Source organism: Muntiacus reevesi, chromosome 1 (genome assembly GCF_963930625.1).
Source record: "Muntiacus reevesi chromosome 1, mMunRee1.1, whole genome shotgun sequence".
Taxonomy (NCBI): domain Eukaryota; kingdom Metazoa; phylum Chordata; class Mammalia; order Artiodactyla; family Cervidae; genus Muntiacus; species Muntiacus reevesi.
Window position 1 is genome coordinate 171,377,716 of NC_089249.1, and position 16,643 is coordinate 171,394,358.

Consider the following 16,643-nt stretch of genomic DNA (forward strand, 5'->3'; position numbering starts at 1 on the left):
AGTTTCTAAATCACTTAATGAAACCAACTTGCAAGCAAATATAATGAAATGCTTTAGGTGCTGTGATAGCAGTGGGTGTGGAATAATGTTGGGGGCATAAAATAGGGATGGAAAATGGTTACGTCACTCATGATTCTAGAGGTGTTGCTATCTGCTCTTTCTTCTGATCCTTTGTTTTTGACCTGGTAATGCTGAGTAAAAATAGGAATAGCAGACATTCATGACTCATTCTTAATCTCAGATAAAAGCCTTAAATATTGTAAGGGATAGTTTAGTTTTTGCTTTGTTTTGCAAATACTATATCAGATTAAGGCAATTCCCTTCTATTCTTTAATATACATACTTAACCTTGAATAGATATGAGATTTTGTCAAATTCTTTTTCTTTATTTATGGATGCAATATGATTTTCTTCCTTTACTTAACTGTTAATATAGTGAATTACATTGAATGATTTTCCATATTAAAATAACTTTGCAATTCTGGAATAAATGCAATTTGGTAATGGTATATTATCTTTTAAAATATATTGCTAGATTTGATTTGCTAATACTGTAAGTATTTTGTATTTATGTTCATGAAAGAGATTGGCCTGAATTTTCATATCTTATAGTATAATGGTCTTGTCAATTTTTTTACCTCCAGGCTATGCAAGCATTAAATATATGTATCTATCTATATCTGTAACTAGCTAGCTAGCTAACTAGCTATCTATTAGATAGCATTTTACAAAGTCCTGACTTTGACTTGCAGATGAAGTACAATCTGCCTTCCTGGTGTGACCGAGTCCTCTGGAAGTCTTACCCCCTGGTACACGTGGTATGTCAGTCCTACGGTGAGTAGCAAGTTAAGAGATTGCACTTCCCTAAGTTAAAGGGCTGCAGTCCTTCATCTGTATACCGGGAGAACTCCCTGCAGCTCCAATCAGGTGACCTCAAAGAGAGGATGTATCCTGTCCCGTCTTGGGCTGCAACATAGTAAATATTTCCTGGTTTGGGAAACATCTCAATTAGGGAGCAGTTTTAAAAATAAATCTAGATTTATTTTTGTGAAGAAAGTCTATTAGGTTTGAACCATATGGAAGTGGTGTTTTCATAGATGAAAAATAGTTAACTATTGGTTCATTCACATGGTTCAACCTAATGCATATCATGAGTATACACACATGAATTTGGGGAAATTTGGATTACATTGATGAAAAACGCATGAGATGCAACATTAAATAATTATGGAAAAGCTATTCAGCCCTGTTTCACCCCCACAGAGTGGGGGTCCTGCTGCTGCCTAGCGGCCACTTTCAAGGCTCCCACCCTCTATTGTTGTTGCTGCTGCTGCTGTTGTTCAGTGGCTCAGTCGTGTCCAAATCTCTGTGACCCCATGGACTGCAGCACGCCAGGCCTCCCTGTCCATCACCATCTCCCGGAGTTTGTTCAACTCATGTCCATTGAGTCGGTGATGCCATCCAACCGTCTCATCCTCTGTCGTCCCCTTCTCCTCCTGCCGTCAATCTCTCCCAGCATCAGGGTCTTTTCCAATGAGTCAGCACCCTCTGTGGGGACCAACAAATCCCCACATTCAGCTCAGGTTCCACACAGTTGACTAGGTTTCCATTCCTCTCTTTTGTGCGTGTCTCCTGCTCCCCCGAAGGGACCTGAGCAGCGACCCTGGGCTAGTTCAAGGCATGTGCCCTGAGGTCCCCTGGCCTCTGGGCTCTGTCCCCAGAAGGGACTTCACTCACCTTTAGGTGTGTGGAAAGGCAACCCACAGCCACAGCCAAGGGACTGTTCTGCTTCTAAACCTACAAAGGCTCCACATCCCCTCCTCATGCCCCTCCACACCCGTGCTCTCCAAGCCCGTGACCTCTGCTGCCAGCGGCCGTCACCCTGGTCCTCTCTCTGCGCGATATCTGTCCCTCATTCCGCAGCTCTGTGAGTCCTGCCAACTTTCGAGTCAGCCTTCTGTGACCAGCCTCTGCGGAGAGTCAGGAAAAAGTGGCGGCCTGTGGCATTCCCGCTTTTTGAGCCTAAACTTGGCATTCAAAGCAAGCCCATCGTGGAGGTCTTTAGAAAGAAGGAGGGAGACTGGTCTGGAAGCGGCGTGGAGGAGCTGGGAGGACACAGCTGCCTCCCCTGTCCCGCCCGGGGTCTGGGCCATGTCGGAAAGGGAGGAAAGCCAGGCCTCGCCCAGGAGGCTGCGGGGTGTTCCAGGAAGGGCCAGGTTTGCACATGAAGGGGAAGGTGAAGAGGTCGGGCATTTTGCTGATGATATTTCATGGCATGCTGAAGAGGGTTTAGTGAGTAGTAAGTGGGCAGGAAATTGGGAAAACAAAATGGGTGAATGTCCGGACTCAGGAAGTGGGGGTAAACTTTGAGCTTGGGTCTTCCGGTTGTGACATCAATAGTATGTATCAGTTATCTCTGGCTCGTAACATCTATCTGAAAATCCACTCCCAGCCCACAGGCTGGTTCAGGCTACTGCTGCCTGGGTCCGGGGATTCCTGGCAACCAGTCCCAGTCGTGGAAGCGCTTGCCCGGTCTCTGGTTGCTTCACATTCACTGATGTGCTCTTGGCCCAAAGAAGTCACGTGGCCAAGCCCAGACTGGCTGTGGGAGGCAGGACCCACAGGACACGTATAGTCACAGGGAAGGCCACCTCCCAGGTTTCAAGCAGTTATTCTAGTGCTAATGCTATCATGCTCAATACACATCTAAAATATGCTTTAATATTTATTTATTTGTGCTGGGTCTCAGTTGCAACACACAGGCTCTCTGAAGTGGTTTGCTGTATGCCAGACTTTTAGTCTCAGCCTGCGGGGTCTAGTTCCCTGACCCGGGATCTAACCTGGGCCCCTAGCATTGGGAGCTCAGAGTCTTAGGCACTGAATCACCAGGAAAGTCCCCCACATCTAAAATATTTTAAAGAACAATTTTCAAAAACCTGCTTGCCCACCCTTTAACTGCTCTTCTGTTTCCACTGCAAATCAGTGGCCCCACACTTGGCCTGACTGCCCCCCTTCCCTCATCTCCTGCTTCACACAACACGAGACCCTCCCTGACTTCTTCCTGCCAATGGCCAAGCGTGTTTGAGATGGGGTCCCGCCTCCCCCTCCCGTTCTGTCTCAGTATAACGGGGTGCCCTCCTGGCCTAGCTAAGCTTCTCACCTTTTGTTGCATGCCCTCCTTCTCCCCTAGTCCCAGCCTCCTCACCGTCTTGCTTCTCCTTGCTTCTCTTTCTCCATCCATCTCCTTATTGTTTCAAGTTGTCTTTTTGGGAAAAAAAAATTGATTTCACTCTTTATTTATTTTTTTAATTTATATTTGGCTGTCCTGGGTCTTGGTTGCCATGCATAGGCTTTCTCTAGTTGCTGTGAGCAGAAGCTAGTCGTCGTTGAGGTCCTTGGGCTTCTCATCATAGTGGCTTCTCTTGCCATGGAGCCCTGGCTCTGGACGCACAGGCTTCAGTAGTTGTGGCCCTTGGCCTTTAGTTGCCTGAGGCATGTGGCATCTTCCCGGACCAGGGCTCGAACCCGTGTACCCCGCATTGGCAGGTAGATGCCTATCCACTGTACCTCCAGGGGAGTTCTCAAAAGTTGTCTTTCTGGTGGTTGTTTGCAAGTGAGCTTTTTTTTTTCTTGTTTATTGGACATCTATTATATTTCTTTTGTGAATTTTCTGCCCATTCCCTTTAGTTCTTGGAGGGGTGGTATGTTTATCTCTTTTTTTTTGGCTGATTTGTACATGCCTTACTGAGAAGGATAAATCTCTGTTCACTGTCTTCTCAGTCTCCTATGCTGTGTGTCCTTTTGCCCAGTAATGTTGGGCGTGTCCCGTCATTGTCCTGTCACCCTCATCTTTTCTCAGCCTTCACGTCTTCCCTCTGAAGCCCAGGCATCCTTGTGGCTTCTGCTACCACCTAACATCCTGACTCCAGAGCAGAAGATAAAATCTCCAGCCCTGAGTACTCAGCCAAACGTCTCCACCTAACTATCACAAGCACTTAGAACTCTAGACTTCTAGACCCTCTGCTCTTTCTGTTATCCCCTCTAAACAAGCTCCGCTGGCTTCCCTTCTCATCTGAGCGCCAGGCTCCTTGAAAGAATCATCTATACTCAGTGTCTACTCTTCCATCACCTCCATGCTCTCCAGAGGCATTGTGGGTTGGGGGACAGTGATGGGTTCAGGAACCCTAAATCCCCATCCCACTCTGTGCCGTGAGCTCCTCATCAAGGCAGCAAAGTGGTTAAACCAGAAAAAAACCCCACAGTTCATACACACAATGATCTAAATATTTAAAAACTCACGAGTCTTTAGGAAAAAAGAAAAAAAACTATTACAGGCATATTTAGCCACGGAGGAGAGGGTCACAGGCTTTCATGGAGACTATCAAGCATGGTTGTGAAAGGTAATGGAACAACCATATGAAACCATGAAATTTGTTCCATAAGCGTCAGTTGATTTCTGCCGTGCATTCACCATCCTTGGCTCGACTAGAAGTATCTCTCCTCCCCTGCTCAGAAATTCCTTCCCTCCCCTGCAGGCAGCACCAGTGACATCATGACCAGTGACCACAGCCCTGTTTTTGCCACATTTGAGGCAGGAGTCACCTCCCAGTTTGTCTCCAAGAATGGTAAGTGATGGGGCAGTGTCTGTCCCTCTCTTCTTCATGCAGACAGGAGGGCTAGACACTTGTCTTCTGGTTGCAGCAATCACTTGTCTGCGTTAGATAAAGGCTCATCCTTCCAGGCAAGCCCATGGTCCGCACGTCAGGTCCCTTCATGTCCAAACCGCACCATGATTTCAGTCCAGAGCGTGTTCTTTCTCTCTTTGGCAAGCGTGCCAGCTTCTTAAAGCCTCAGTTTTAATACAGTCTTTAAAATTGGGAAAAATTAGTGATTCCCAAGGTGCAGCATAGGTGTCACCAAAGACCATTCTGGGTGGGACATGGATGAACACTTATTAGTAATGCATTTATTTTAGCATGCTTTAAATGTGATGCTTCTATGTAAGGCAAGCAACACTGGTTTTCCATTTAGTCTTGTGATGCACTCTTATAGGTAAATACATTTATTTAAGGTTTTAAAGTGAGTCTATTTAAAGGAAATGTTAAGTCAATATTAGGACAGGTGCGTGGTAGGCAGTAAAAATTGTGAAGATAGGATGCAGATGATTGCGTTTGAGGAAATACTGGAGTAAATAGTACTCTACAGATCTGCAGGTAATTTTGCAAATAATCCAGCTCAGCCATGGTTGCCGGGCCAGCCTCGTCCGAGCAGAGATCTGGATGTCATCTGCAGCGTGGCCAGCCCTGGGCCTGGGTGACCAGAAAACTATGTTGTCACCTCCTCTGCCCACTCCCCACTTCCACAGTCAGCAGACAGTAAGGGCTTATCTAGGAGGGCTGAGTGCAAGACCTAACACAGGTCGGAAAAGCCTGGTTTGCTCCTCGTCCTTCATGTCAACAAGGCTGGAACCCTGTTTTCCTGAGACACTCTGGCCCGTGGGCGGTTGGTCTGACATCCATGGCCCCAGCTATGTGACCTTCGCTCTCTACACAAGCCTTGACCCACCATCCTGTCTCCTTCCTAGCTCTGGCCACTGTGCATTTCCAGAATCTTCCACCCCTTGCTGGCTCCCACCGCTCTCTCTGTTCTCTGAGTTCCTGCAGCATTGATAAAGCAGCCCATGCATCACACCCTCAGTGAGGACCCTCATCCCATCCCCAGAGTCAGCCTTGTCCTCCGTCCACTGCAACTGAGCACACAGTAGATATTCACAAACGCCAATGACCAGGATTAACATCTACCTAAGGGGAGCATGGCCTTGGTGCTGGGTGTTTAAAAAAAAAGAGAGGAAAGCTAAGTGAAATAAGACAGAGAAACAAGTAGAAGATATACGTATGGTGTCAATTATATGTGGGGTCCCTATTAAAAAATGCCAATTTCATATAGAGTACAGTGGTGGTTGCCAGGAGCTGGTGAGGTTGAGGGGGAGGAGAGGTAAGTCAAAGGTTACAGATTTCCAGTTATATGAATGAAGTTCCAGGGCTCTAATATTCCACATGATGACTCTAGATAATAATACAGCATTGTACACTTAAAATCTGCTGAGAGTAGGTCCTAAGTGTTTTTACCAAAACACGTGAAGGAACAATTAATGATGTGAGATGATGGATGTTATTGTCTTGATCTCGGAAATCATTTCCGTGTTTGTGTGTATCAACTCAGCCTGCTGTTCACTTTAAATTATATTTGTCAGTTTGTCTTCAATCAAGGGGAGAAAGAAAGGAAAGCAGGAAGGAGGGCAAGGATGGGGTGGGGTGCGTGTGTCCTTGCTCTCAGGTGGCCCAGAGTTTGTACAGAAGGACAGGACACTGTTCACAGTCAGTCTCAGGACACTCACAAAAGCATCATCTAAAGGAAGATCACACCTGCAAGTTACCTGGGTACCAGTGAGCATAGGGAGCTCCTAGTAAGGAACAGGAGGAACCGGGCCTGGAAGGAAGAGCTGGCCTGCCTCACTATGTGAACTTAGAAACAAGATCGATTGGGGCATCTACCAGCCCTCTTTGCCGGAACCCCTGGGGAGGCCGCGGCGTTAAGGGTGCCATCCAGGGCCCGCACAGCTTCGGTGGCAAAGCTGAGTGTAGAATTCTTCCCTCTCTGCCCTGCACCAGCTTGGACTCATCAGAGAGGCTGTTAGCCGCGTGGGTGGAGGGATTTCAGGGGACACCCTCCCTCCGCTTAGACCCTGGATGCGAGGAGGGAGTTCGGTGTAGCAGGGGAGGAGGAGGGCTGGATCGAAGCGCCCCGTCTCTGGACACTGTGGAATTGAACCTCTGCTCTCCCCCATTCCAGGCCCCGGGACTACCGACAGCCAAGGGCAGATCGAGTTTCTCGGGTGCTACGCCACACTGAAGACCAAGTCCCAGACCAAATTCTACCTGGAGTTCCACTCCAGCTGCTTGGAGAGTACGTGCTTGCTCAACTAACTGCCTTCTGGGGGGATGCGGGCAGGGCCCCTTCACCAAAGCCTGGTCCTTGGTGGCGCTTCCCTTCTGTCTCTGGGAGGGCCTTCCCGGTGGGCCTCGGTGGGGACAGGGTCAGAGAGTGGGGCTGTGGGTGGACAGTACAAAGGACAGCCGGGTACTGCGGGGCCCGCAGTGACCTGCGATGCTGCTGCTCCAGGGTCGGGTGGTCCCTGGGGCACAGATGCACCAGGCGGGCAGCGGGGCAACTGCATCCTCTGCCTGCCCCTCCGGGCAGAGTTTGGCCCACTCATGGATCCCCCAAGCCGGAGCTCTGGCGTGACCACAGAGTCCTGGGCAAAGGTCCAGAGCTCGTGGAGGCCAGAGCCGGGAGGCAGCAGCTGCTGGTCATCACCTGTTCTTCCCCAGGGTCCCCCCCTCTTTCCTGCCTCTCAGACATCTTTCTCAGCTGGTCTGAGCATCTGAAAGCAAGCTGGAGATGGACAGCCTCCCATCAGGCAGGAGCGGTTCACACACAACTGGGTTTAGGCAACAGTCTTTCTGGGTGACATTTCTAGGCGTATTGTCTAAAGCCGCTCCATGGTGAGGCGGCCTGTGCGGTCTCTAGCTCTCCCCGCGGAGATGGCCTGGAGTGGGAAGTGGGGAGTCAACCCCACAATAGCAGGCCCTGTGTGACGGGATGACAGCTGCTTCCAGGAACTGGGAACAAGAGGTGGGTCACCTGCTGCAGTGCCGTCCCACCTCCCTTCGCCCGCAGACTCCACCTGGTCTCCCCTCCTGGTGACAGATCCGCCTTCTCCCTGAAGTCTCCCCGGGTCCCAGTTCACCGAGAAAGGGCATAGCACTTCCAAAAATGACGAGGATTTTTGTGCGGGTGTTTTTAATAAACTATCGAGACATTTGCATACATTTCTATGGAAACAGCATGTTAGGAAGCTTAAATTAGCATTTCAAAAGGCTGTTATCTTGAGTGGCGTGGGATGAGCCAGAGCCGATCTCCTCGCCTATGATGTGATGATTCCTCCTTAGCCTGGTTTGTGGCAAAGAGGAGCTGAGAGGGAGGGGAATCTCTGAGTCTCCTAAAAATAATTAGACCGTGTCAGCAAATGACCATCCGCTGAACCAAAACAGAATCTCCAGCGAGCTTGGCTCCTCAACAGTGCTGTGGCCCCTACAGATAAAAGAGGAGGGTGGGTGTCCTCACTGTCCTGGTGGAGCGACCTCAGGAGTCTTCTCTGTCTGGTTCTTGTACTGTTGTTCTGAAAACCTGCCTTCTTCTCCCCCCGACAGGTTTTGTCAAGAGTCAGGAAGGAGAAAACGAAGAAGGAAGCGAAGGGGAGTTGGTGGTGAAGTTTGGCGAGACCCTCCCGAAGGTAACTCAAGAACAGAGATGATGTTGTGTTCATCAGCCAGAGGTGCTGGCCAGTGGCAGAGCTCCGACCAGGCAGAAGCAGCTGCCTCTCTTTCATGGTGGTTTATGACACTCTTCCCAGCAGTGGTTAAACGTGGGCTGCATCTTTTGTTGTTGTTCAGTCCTGTCTGACTCTTTGCGACCCCATGAACTGCAACACGCCAGGCTTCCCTGTCCTTCACTATCTCCCAGAGTTTCCTCAAACCCATGTCCATTGAGTTGGTGATGCCATCCAACCATCTCATCCTTTGTCATCCCTTTCTCCTCCCGCCTTCCATCTTTCCCAGCATCAGGGTCTTTTCTAATGAGTCATCTCTTGGTATCAGGTGGCCAAAGTACTGGAGCTTCAGCTTCAGCATCAGTCCTTCCAATGAATATTCAGGACTGATTTCCTTTAGGATGGACTGGTTGGATCTCCTTGCAGTCCAAGGGACTCTCAAGAGTCTTCTCCAACACCACAGTTCAAAAGCATCAATTCTGCGGTGCTCAGCCTCCTTTATGGCCCAGCTCTCACCCGCAGCTGGTGGCCCCAATATTCCTAGATGGATTTCAGTCCCCTGATAGATCATGGAAGGGGTCTAGAGGGTGTGCCGTCTAACCATGTGATTTTACAGAGAGAGGAAAGGAGGCAGGTCCCAGAGAGGCTTGTTCGTGGTCACCTGGCTGCAGTGACAGACCCAGGACCCACAACCCAAGGCTCCAGTTCCCCTGCAGTGTGCTTCTGTTCAGCCCTGGCTCGGAGGATCACATGAAGGAGTAGAGAAAACTGTTGGCTCTGGATGCACAGAGAACCTGACCTGTCCTCGGCCCCCAGCAGGCAGAGGGTAGAATTGCAGGCAACCTTGGTGGGAACACATTTGTCTTTATTACAGAAAACTGGGACCCAGCACGGCTTTTGTGATGTTACGTTGATGATGGACATGTCTGGTGTTCACTCTGGAGACATGTGGAATAGGCCCTGCTTCTTTATCAGTTAACAAGGGAGAGGGACATGGAGGGAGTGTCCAGGGCCCAGCAGGTTTTTCACACAGGGCAGGGGTCTCAGAGCCCCCTGGAAGATTCCCTGGAATGTGATGCCCCAAGTGAGTTTTAAAGGACGGCCTCAGGCTAGTGTGGGCAAGCAGGTCTCAGGGGCCTGGGCTCCCTGCACTGGCCTTAACTGTTGATTGGAACCGACCTGTGGACCACACATGAAAAGACCTATGTCCGAGTCCCGAAGTCTTCTAGTCTGGGTATACTTCAGATTGGGGTCCTCCAAGAGGCTGGGGCTTCCCGGCTGGCCCTAGTGGTAAAGAACCCACCTGCCAATGCAGGGGACGCAGGAGACCCGGCTTTGATCCCTGGGTCCGGAAGATCCCCTGGAGGAGGAAATGACAAACCACTCCAGTATTCTTGCCTGGCAAATCCCATGGACAGAGGAGCCTGGCAGGCTACAGTCCATGGGGTTGCAAACAGTCAGCACACTTGCACGCTGCATGAAAGAGGCTGGGGCGGAGCTGACAGAAGTCCCCATCTGGTGCTATGTTCAGGACCGAAGTCCTAGTGGCCCTGGGCTCCAAGGCGATATCCCAGCTCAGCCCCCACCCCGCCCCGCCTCACCCTCTCCCGCTGCCCCCGGGAAGCACCCGGACAGCGCACTTCTTACTTCCATGAAGTCGGGAACGATGCCAGCATCCCAGTCCCCACATCCCCGCCCCTGCCCCTCCTGCCTCTGACCGGTCCTCCCGCCCCACTGCCACCTCCCAGGGGGCTCCATCCCTCCCTCCTGGCTGAGGGGTCTTTCTGGAGCGCCCATCTGCTCCTGGCCCACTTCCTGCATCCGGTGGGGTCCCTGATGTCAGCTCCTCGGCCTGGCTCCCAGCCCTTTCTTCGCTCTCGGTCTCTTCTGCTCCCCCAGCATCTCAGGGCCCCCCTCTGTCACCCCTCATCTCACCCTCTGCACCCCACCGAGGCACCTGACGAGCCTCCCCGCCCCCCACGAGGTGCCGTGTCCCTCGCAGACCTTCTGTGTTCAGATTCCACCTCCCGCTCCCCCTGCTGCCCGGTGATGGAGGGGGGCGGGCTTCTCTTCCTGCCTCAGCAGCACCCCGGCCCTGGGGCTGACTTTGAGCACGTCGGTGAACCGAGTTCTGGGGGCAGCACTGGAGCCTCAAGAATGGCCCAGAGCTCACACCGCCATATCCAGTCACCTGTTCTGGAGCTTTCTGAATAGAGTCCATCCCGTCAGTTGGCATGGACCCAGAGGCCCGCACTAGGGGTCCCTCGGTGTCTGTGGAGGGGAGGGAAGGGGGCAGCCTGCGAGCGTTTTATTAGGCCTTCTGTGTTGGGGTCCACACGAGGAACAGCCCTCAGCTGGGAGGAAGTCATAAGCGGTAGCCGGCATGCAGGAGCAGGCAGCCTCGTAAAGCCTGCCCTGTGCCCCCAGCCCTGCCCCGTGCCCTCGGCCACACCAGCAGGGGCTCAGAACGGGCTGGAACTTGGGCTCTGTGCCTGCCACTTGCTGAGTCGCCCTTCAACAACCCACAGGACCCTGCGGGCCCACCCGGGAGGCTCTCCTGCGGGTGGGCACAGCTTTCCTCCTTCCCAGACAGAGGGCAGGCCCTGCGGTGCCCCTTTCAGTGCAGCCTCCATCCCAGGACGGGGGTCCAAGGGGAGGGCTGCACTCTTGTTGGGAGTGGGGTACGTTCAGACATCTGAGTATCAGCCTGGCCCCGTCCTCCCCGCCTTGACTGTGGGGTGTGCGGGTGTGGGAAGGGAAGGGAGGTGGTGTGGGTGAAGCCATGTTTGGGGTCAGGCTCTCCCCCCAAGGCCCCGGGTGCAGTGTGACGGGGTTGGGGGCTCAGAAAGGAAGTTAACCCCATCATGCTGGGCAGGGTGGACATACAGTACCTTCCTGCTCTCTTGGACAGGAAAAGCAGATATTCCAATTTAAAAAGAACATCTGTGTCCCTTTCCCCATCCATTCCCCTCTCTCTGGGCTGGCTCCCCCGAGCCTGTCCCCCACCTGTCCATGCTAACCCATGCCGTTCTCTCTGCAGCTGAAGCCCATCATCTCTGACCCCGAGTACCTGCTGGACCAGCATATCCTGATCAGCATCAAGTCCTCCGACAGCGACGAATCCTATGGTAAGGGTCCCGGGAGAGGTGCTATAGGTACCTGCGATCGAGGCCACCCATGTCAGGGAGGGGAGCTATCTCCTTCACAAAAAAAGCCCACCTGCTGCCCATCCTGGTCCTGCCAGAGGGACGGTTACCAGGAAGTCATCCTGCTGACCCATCAGGCTCCTGAGAAGGACGCACAGCCCCTCCCATCCATGGAGGGGCAGATGGAATCTCGTGTCGGATTCCATGCCAGGCGCTTGAAATCCTACTTGACTGATCTTGACACGACTTTGTGAAGCAGACACTATCCTCTCCATTAGTCGATGAGCAAACAGACTCAGAGAGGTAAAGTGAGTCACAGGGTGGTAACTGGCTGAGCCCTCATCTGAGCCCAGGTCCGCCTGGCACTGCTCAATGCCCAGCCCAGACTGGTTTGAGAAGGCCTGAGGCCCCAACAACTGTCCTCCTAGAGAGACACCATATTCTGTTAGGATCTTCAGCCTGCCCCTGGCTCCAGCGAGGTGTTAGCTGTGCCCTTGAACTTGGTATGAATAGTGCAGCTAGAGCGTGGAGTGAGGGGACAGGTAGTCAGACAGAGGCTGGAGGCAAGGAGCCAGATTGGCAGCTCCATACAAGCTAGGTTAGGGGTACATACCACATCCTGGGGATGGGAGGAAGCCACTGAAGAGTCAAGCAAGATGATAACATGGTCAGCTTTGCAAGTTAGAAACTTAAGAGTTTGCGGTGATCAACATGATGGATGTCAATTCTAAAGGAAATCAACCCTGAATATTCATTGGAAGGACTGATGCTGAGCTGAAACTCCTATACTTTGGCCACCAGATGCGAAGAGCCGACTCACTGGAAAAGACCCTGATGCTGGGGAAGATTGAGGGCAGGAGGAGAAGGGGGTGACAGATGATGAGATGGTTGGATGGCATCACTGACTCAATGGACATGAGTTTGGGCAAACTCTGGGAGATGGTGAAGGACAGGGAAGCCTAGTGAGCTGCAGTCCACGGGGTCGCAAAGAGTCGGACATGACTGAGCAACTGAACATCACCACCACATGACCACGTGATGGATGAGGGAGCCAGAATGAAAGTGGTGACAGTAAAAAAAAAAAAAAAAAGAGTTTAAAATTGAGAGGTACTGCAAAGGGACATTGTTTGACCATGGGAATCTGGGGAAGAGGGTGGAGGATGGCCCTGCACTCGTGGTTTGAGTAGCTGAGCTAATGTTTCCATTTCCTGAACTGGGGTCAGCTGTGGGGAGGAGCAGGGGAAGGAGACTCAGCCAGAGAAGTGGGAGGAAAATGGAAGACTGGGGTCACGGACGCCATCAGAGCTGCTTGAGAGGAGCGGGTGGTCATGATAGCAAACGTGGCTGAGAGATCGGGCCAAGTAGAGACCCGCGTCCTGCAGACTGAGAGCCTGCGGATCATCTCTGGACTTGGGAGAAATGTGTGCGGTGAGGGAGTGAGTGGGGAGAGGAGGCGGAGGGCCTGAGGCCCACCAGCATGGGCAGTGAGGTCCAGGGCGAGCGTCTGATTCCAATGGAAAGAATCTACGGTGGTTAATGCTGATCAGTGGAAGCCGGGAAGCAGAAAAAGGCTGCAGGCAGGAAGGGTGCCCACGTGTGTCTGTCGCCCGCTCTGCCCAGAGCCCTGGGATCTAGGTGCCATCACCACCCTCATTGCAGAGGTAAGGAAATGAAGTGACTTGCCCAAGGTCACCCAGTCACTGCTGCGTGACCTTGGACTTGAACCCAGATAGCAGTTACAGAATCGTGCCCTCCACTCCCTCCCACCACAGCACTGGAAAAGAGGGTCCCTGAGCCAGGGCAGGGGCGGGCAGAGCCCGAGGAGTCTGATGGAGCAAAGAAAAAGGATCCACATGGTGCCTGAGTGTCAGGAGGTGTGCTGGCAGGAAACGCGCGTGTGGGTCTGAGGCTCCAGCTTCCTTTCAGACACTGAGGGCCTCGTTTGTTTCCTTCTCTTGGTGTTCATGCTGACAGTTAGCACTTCATACTGATGTGCTCAGACGCTCAGTCGTGTCCGACTCTTTCCGACCCCGTGGGCTGTAGCCCGCCAGGCTCCTCTGTCCATGGGATTCTCCAGGCAAGGATACTGGAGTGGGCTGCCATTTCCCCCTCCAGGGGATCTTCCCCACCCAGGGTTTGAACCCATGTCTGTCTCCTGCATTGGTAGGTGGATTCTTTACCACTAGCACCACCTGGAAGACCCATCATACTAATAACTAGGAAAAATCATCATCCAGCAGTCTCATATTTATTTGCTTTCACACTCCAGTGTTCATCCATAGGCACATAGATTTCTACATGAATAATTACCACAGAGACACCAGTTACAGTCTGCTTTTCTCACCTAGTATTAGATAAGACACATTTTCCATGATCCTCCAATCCAGCCTTCATGATGATTTCATATTCCATGAATTTACTGTCTTTTTTTTTTTTGCCATCTTTCAATCTTTATATCCTCACTTTTAAAAGTATTCCTTACTACCACTGTTGAGGCTCTGCCAATTATTTTTGTTAGTATTATCAATAATGCTGAAATGGAGCTCTTTGTGGACATTTTTATTTTTTATTAAATTACAGTTGATTTACAATGTATTAGTTTCTGGTGTGCAGCAAATTGATACAGATATATATTACATATTGTTTTCCATTATGGTTTATTATAGCCTATTGAATATATCCCCCTGTGTTATACAGTAGGACTCTGCTGTTTATTTTATATGTCGTGGTTTTATCTGCTAATCCCAAACTCCTAGTTTATCCCCCCACACTCCCTTTGCACTTTGGTAATCATGGGTTTGTTTTCTATGTCTGCGAGTCTGTTTTGTAAATATGCTGAACAATACTTTAGATTCCATATATAAGTGATATCGTATGATATTTGTCTCTGTCTGACTTACTTCACTCAGTATGAGAAGCTCTAGGTCCATTCCTGTTGCCTCAAATGGCATTATTTCTTTTTCTTATGGCTAATATTCCATCGTGTGTGTACACCACATTCATCTGTTAATGGACATTTAGGTTGCTTCTATGTCCTGGCTATTGTAAACAGTGCTACTATGAACATAGAGGTGAATGTATCTTTTTGAATTAGAGTTTTCTCCTTTTCTCCAGATACATGAGCAGGAGTCAGATTGCTGGATCATAAGGCAATTCTATTTCTAGTTGGTTTTTTTTTTTTTTTTTTTTTTAGTAATGAGATGCCATACTGTTTTCCACAGTGTCTGCACCTATTCACATTCCCACCAACAGTGGACAGTTTTCAGTCTCCTTCGGATACATTTATTCTTTTGGATCATCTCTTTAGGACAAGCTCCCATGTTTCCTGGCTAAAGCAGTGTGTACTTGTAATTGTGATTCTTGGCCCTCATCATCAAACTGATGGCTGTGAAGGCTCCATCTTGCCTTGTTGACCTTCTCATGTACAAGTGTACAGGTCTTCCCAGATCCTTACTGGCACTGAGTGTTCTTTGCTTCCTTCTTCTTTTGCTAGTTTCATGTCTGCGAGAGTCCCTTAAGTGCTGCCTTAATTTGCATTTTTGATGACTCAGAAGACTGAACTGGTTTCCATTTAGCATAATAAAATTAACCAGCTACATTTCTCTTTTTGTAGAAAATGTCTGTGAGATAGTCTGCCCATTACTCTGCTGGAGATTTGATTTTTGAGGCATTCAGATAAAATACCCTCTCTGAAACTGGCTGCAGCGAATGGCCTCAGTTAGTCCTCTTTCCATTTTTTAAAAATTTCTCTATGCAGAAGTTTTAAACTCTTATGTCCTCTTATCTGTCAGTCTTGTTTTGTCATTTCTCACACTGCTTCAAACCTTGGGAGGTTCTCCTTCTCTCCAGCAATCAGATTAGTATTTAATTCTAGTTTTCTGCTGGATTTTCTATAATTTAATTTCCTGCATCCACTAATCTGTGTGGAGTTCATTGAAGGTTTGAGCTGTTTTCCCCAAATTGCTGAGGAGTTGTTATGAAAGGTTAGTCCCATAATCCTTGCCTTAGCCAGTGCAGCTCTGGGAGGGAGGCTAAATCTCCAGGACAAATGCGTGGTGTTTCTCCGGTGAAATGAGGGGGTCTTGACCTGACTACTGTGCCCCCCCACCTCCCCAGGCGAGGGCTGCATTGCTCTTCGGTTAGAAGCCACGGAAACTCAGCTCCCCATCTACACGCCTCTCACCCACCACGGAGAGATGACCGGTCACTTCCGGGGGGACATTAAGCTGCAGACTTCCCAGGGCAAGATGAGGGAGAAACTCTACGGTAAGTGGACACGCCCCCTGCCCTGCTTCCTCCTCAGCGCCGCTGGGCGGGGAACAGGCATGGAATATCCTGTCTGCTGAGGCCTCAAGATGAAAATCCAGCCTTGGAGAGGGCCTCAGGGACAATCTGGTCAAACCCTCTGTAGATCCGAGAATTTGCCTGCAGAACCGCAACAGTCCACAGCCTCAGATCACCCTTCCCCGACCCCAGTCAACTCACATCTCTAAGGAGGTGAAGTGTGTGGGTTTCCCAGGTCATCTGCTCTCACGTGAGCCTTCCGGGCCTTGGCACCGCCTGTGAACACCTCCACCAGGAGGACCGGGGTTGCGCACAGACCTGCCGATTAATCACAATCTCTTTCCTGGCTGAGGGGCAAGGGAGATTGAAACCACGGCTGCAGTTGAGATTAGGATTTCCCACGTGGTTCCTGTTCTTCCTCGTGGCCACGTGGTGCACACTCATATATACACATACGCCCTCCTATGTGTCTACAGCCTGCCCTCCGGGTACCCACCCTGGGCCTCTGCACCTTCTGTATCATCTTCACGCACCATATGCACCTGGAAGCCCCACTCTCATCCTGAGCACATTTCTTTGGCCCTTCCTGATCCTAATCCCAGCCACCCTCCAAGGCCTTCTCTTCTCTGGCAGAGTCCCCTAGCAACCTCTTTGAACCTGAACTCAATCCTTCTCTCCCCACTATTTGCCACTTGCTTACTTTGCCTGGCCATCGGGAGGATGCATTTCTTGTGGCTCAGAAAGGACACCAATGCAGACAAGCGTGGGAGCAAATGCTCATCACAGGTGTTTGCTCGCCCCATGTGAAATGCCAGCATCAG

At 50.7% G+C, this 16,643-nt stretch overlaps 1 protein-coding gene across 1 annotated transcript in view; it reads left to right on the forward strand.

Moving 5' to 3' along the window:
• INPP5D (inositol polyphosphate-5-phosphatase D) overlaps positions 1–16,643 on the forward strand; it is a 143,598-nt gene that overhangs the window by 117,376 nt on the left and 9,579 nt on the right. The window contains exons 18-23 of the mRNA XM_065930551.1: positions 753–834; positions 4,536–4,625; positions 6,853–6,966; positions 8,274–8,356; positions 11,433–11,520; positions 15,655–15,804. Of these exons, the coding sequence (XP_065786623.1) occupies positions 753–834; positions 4,536–4,625; positions 6,853–6,966; positions 8,274–8,356; positions 11,433–11,520; positions 15,655–15,804 (607 nt within the window). The remainder of the gene's footprint in view (positions 1–752; positions 835–4,535; positions 4,626–6,852; positions 6,967–8,273; positions 8,357–11,432; positions 11,521–15,654; positions 15,805–16,643) is intronic.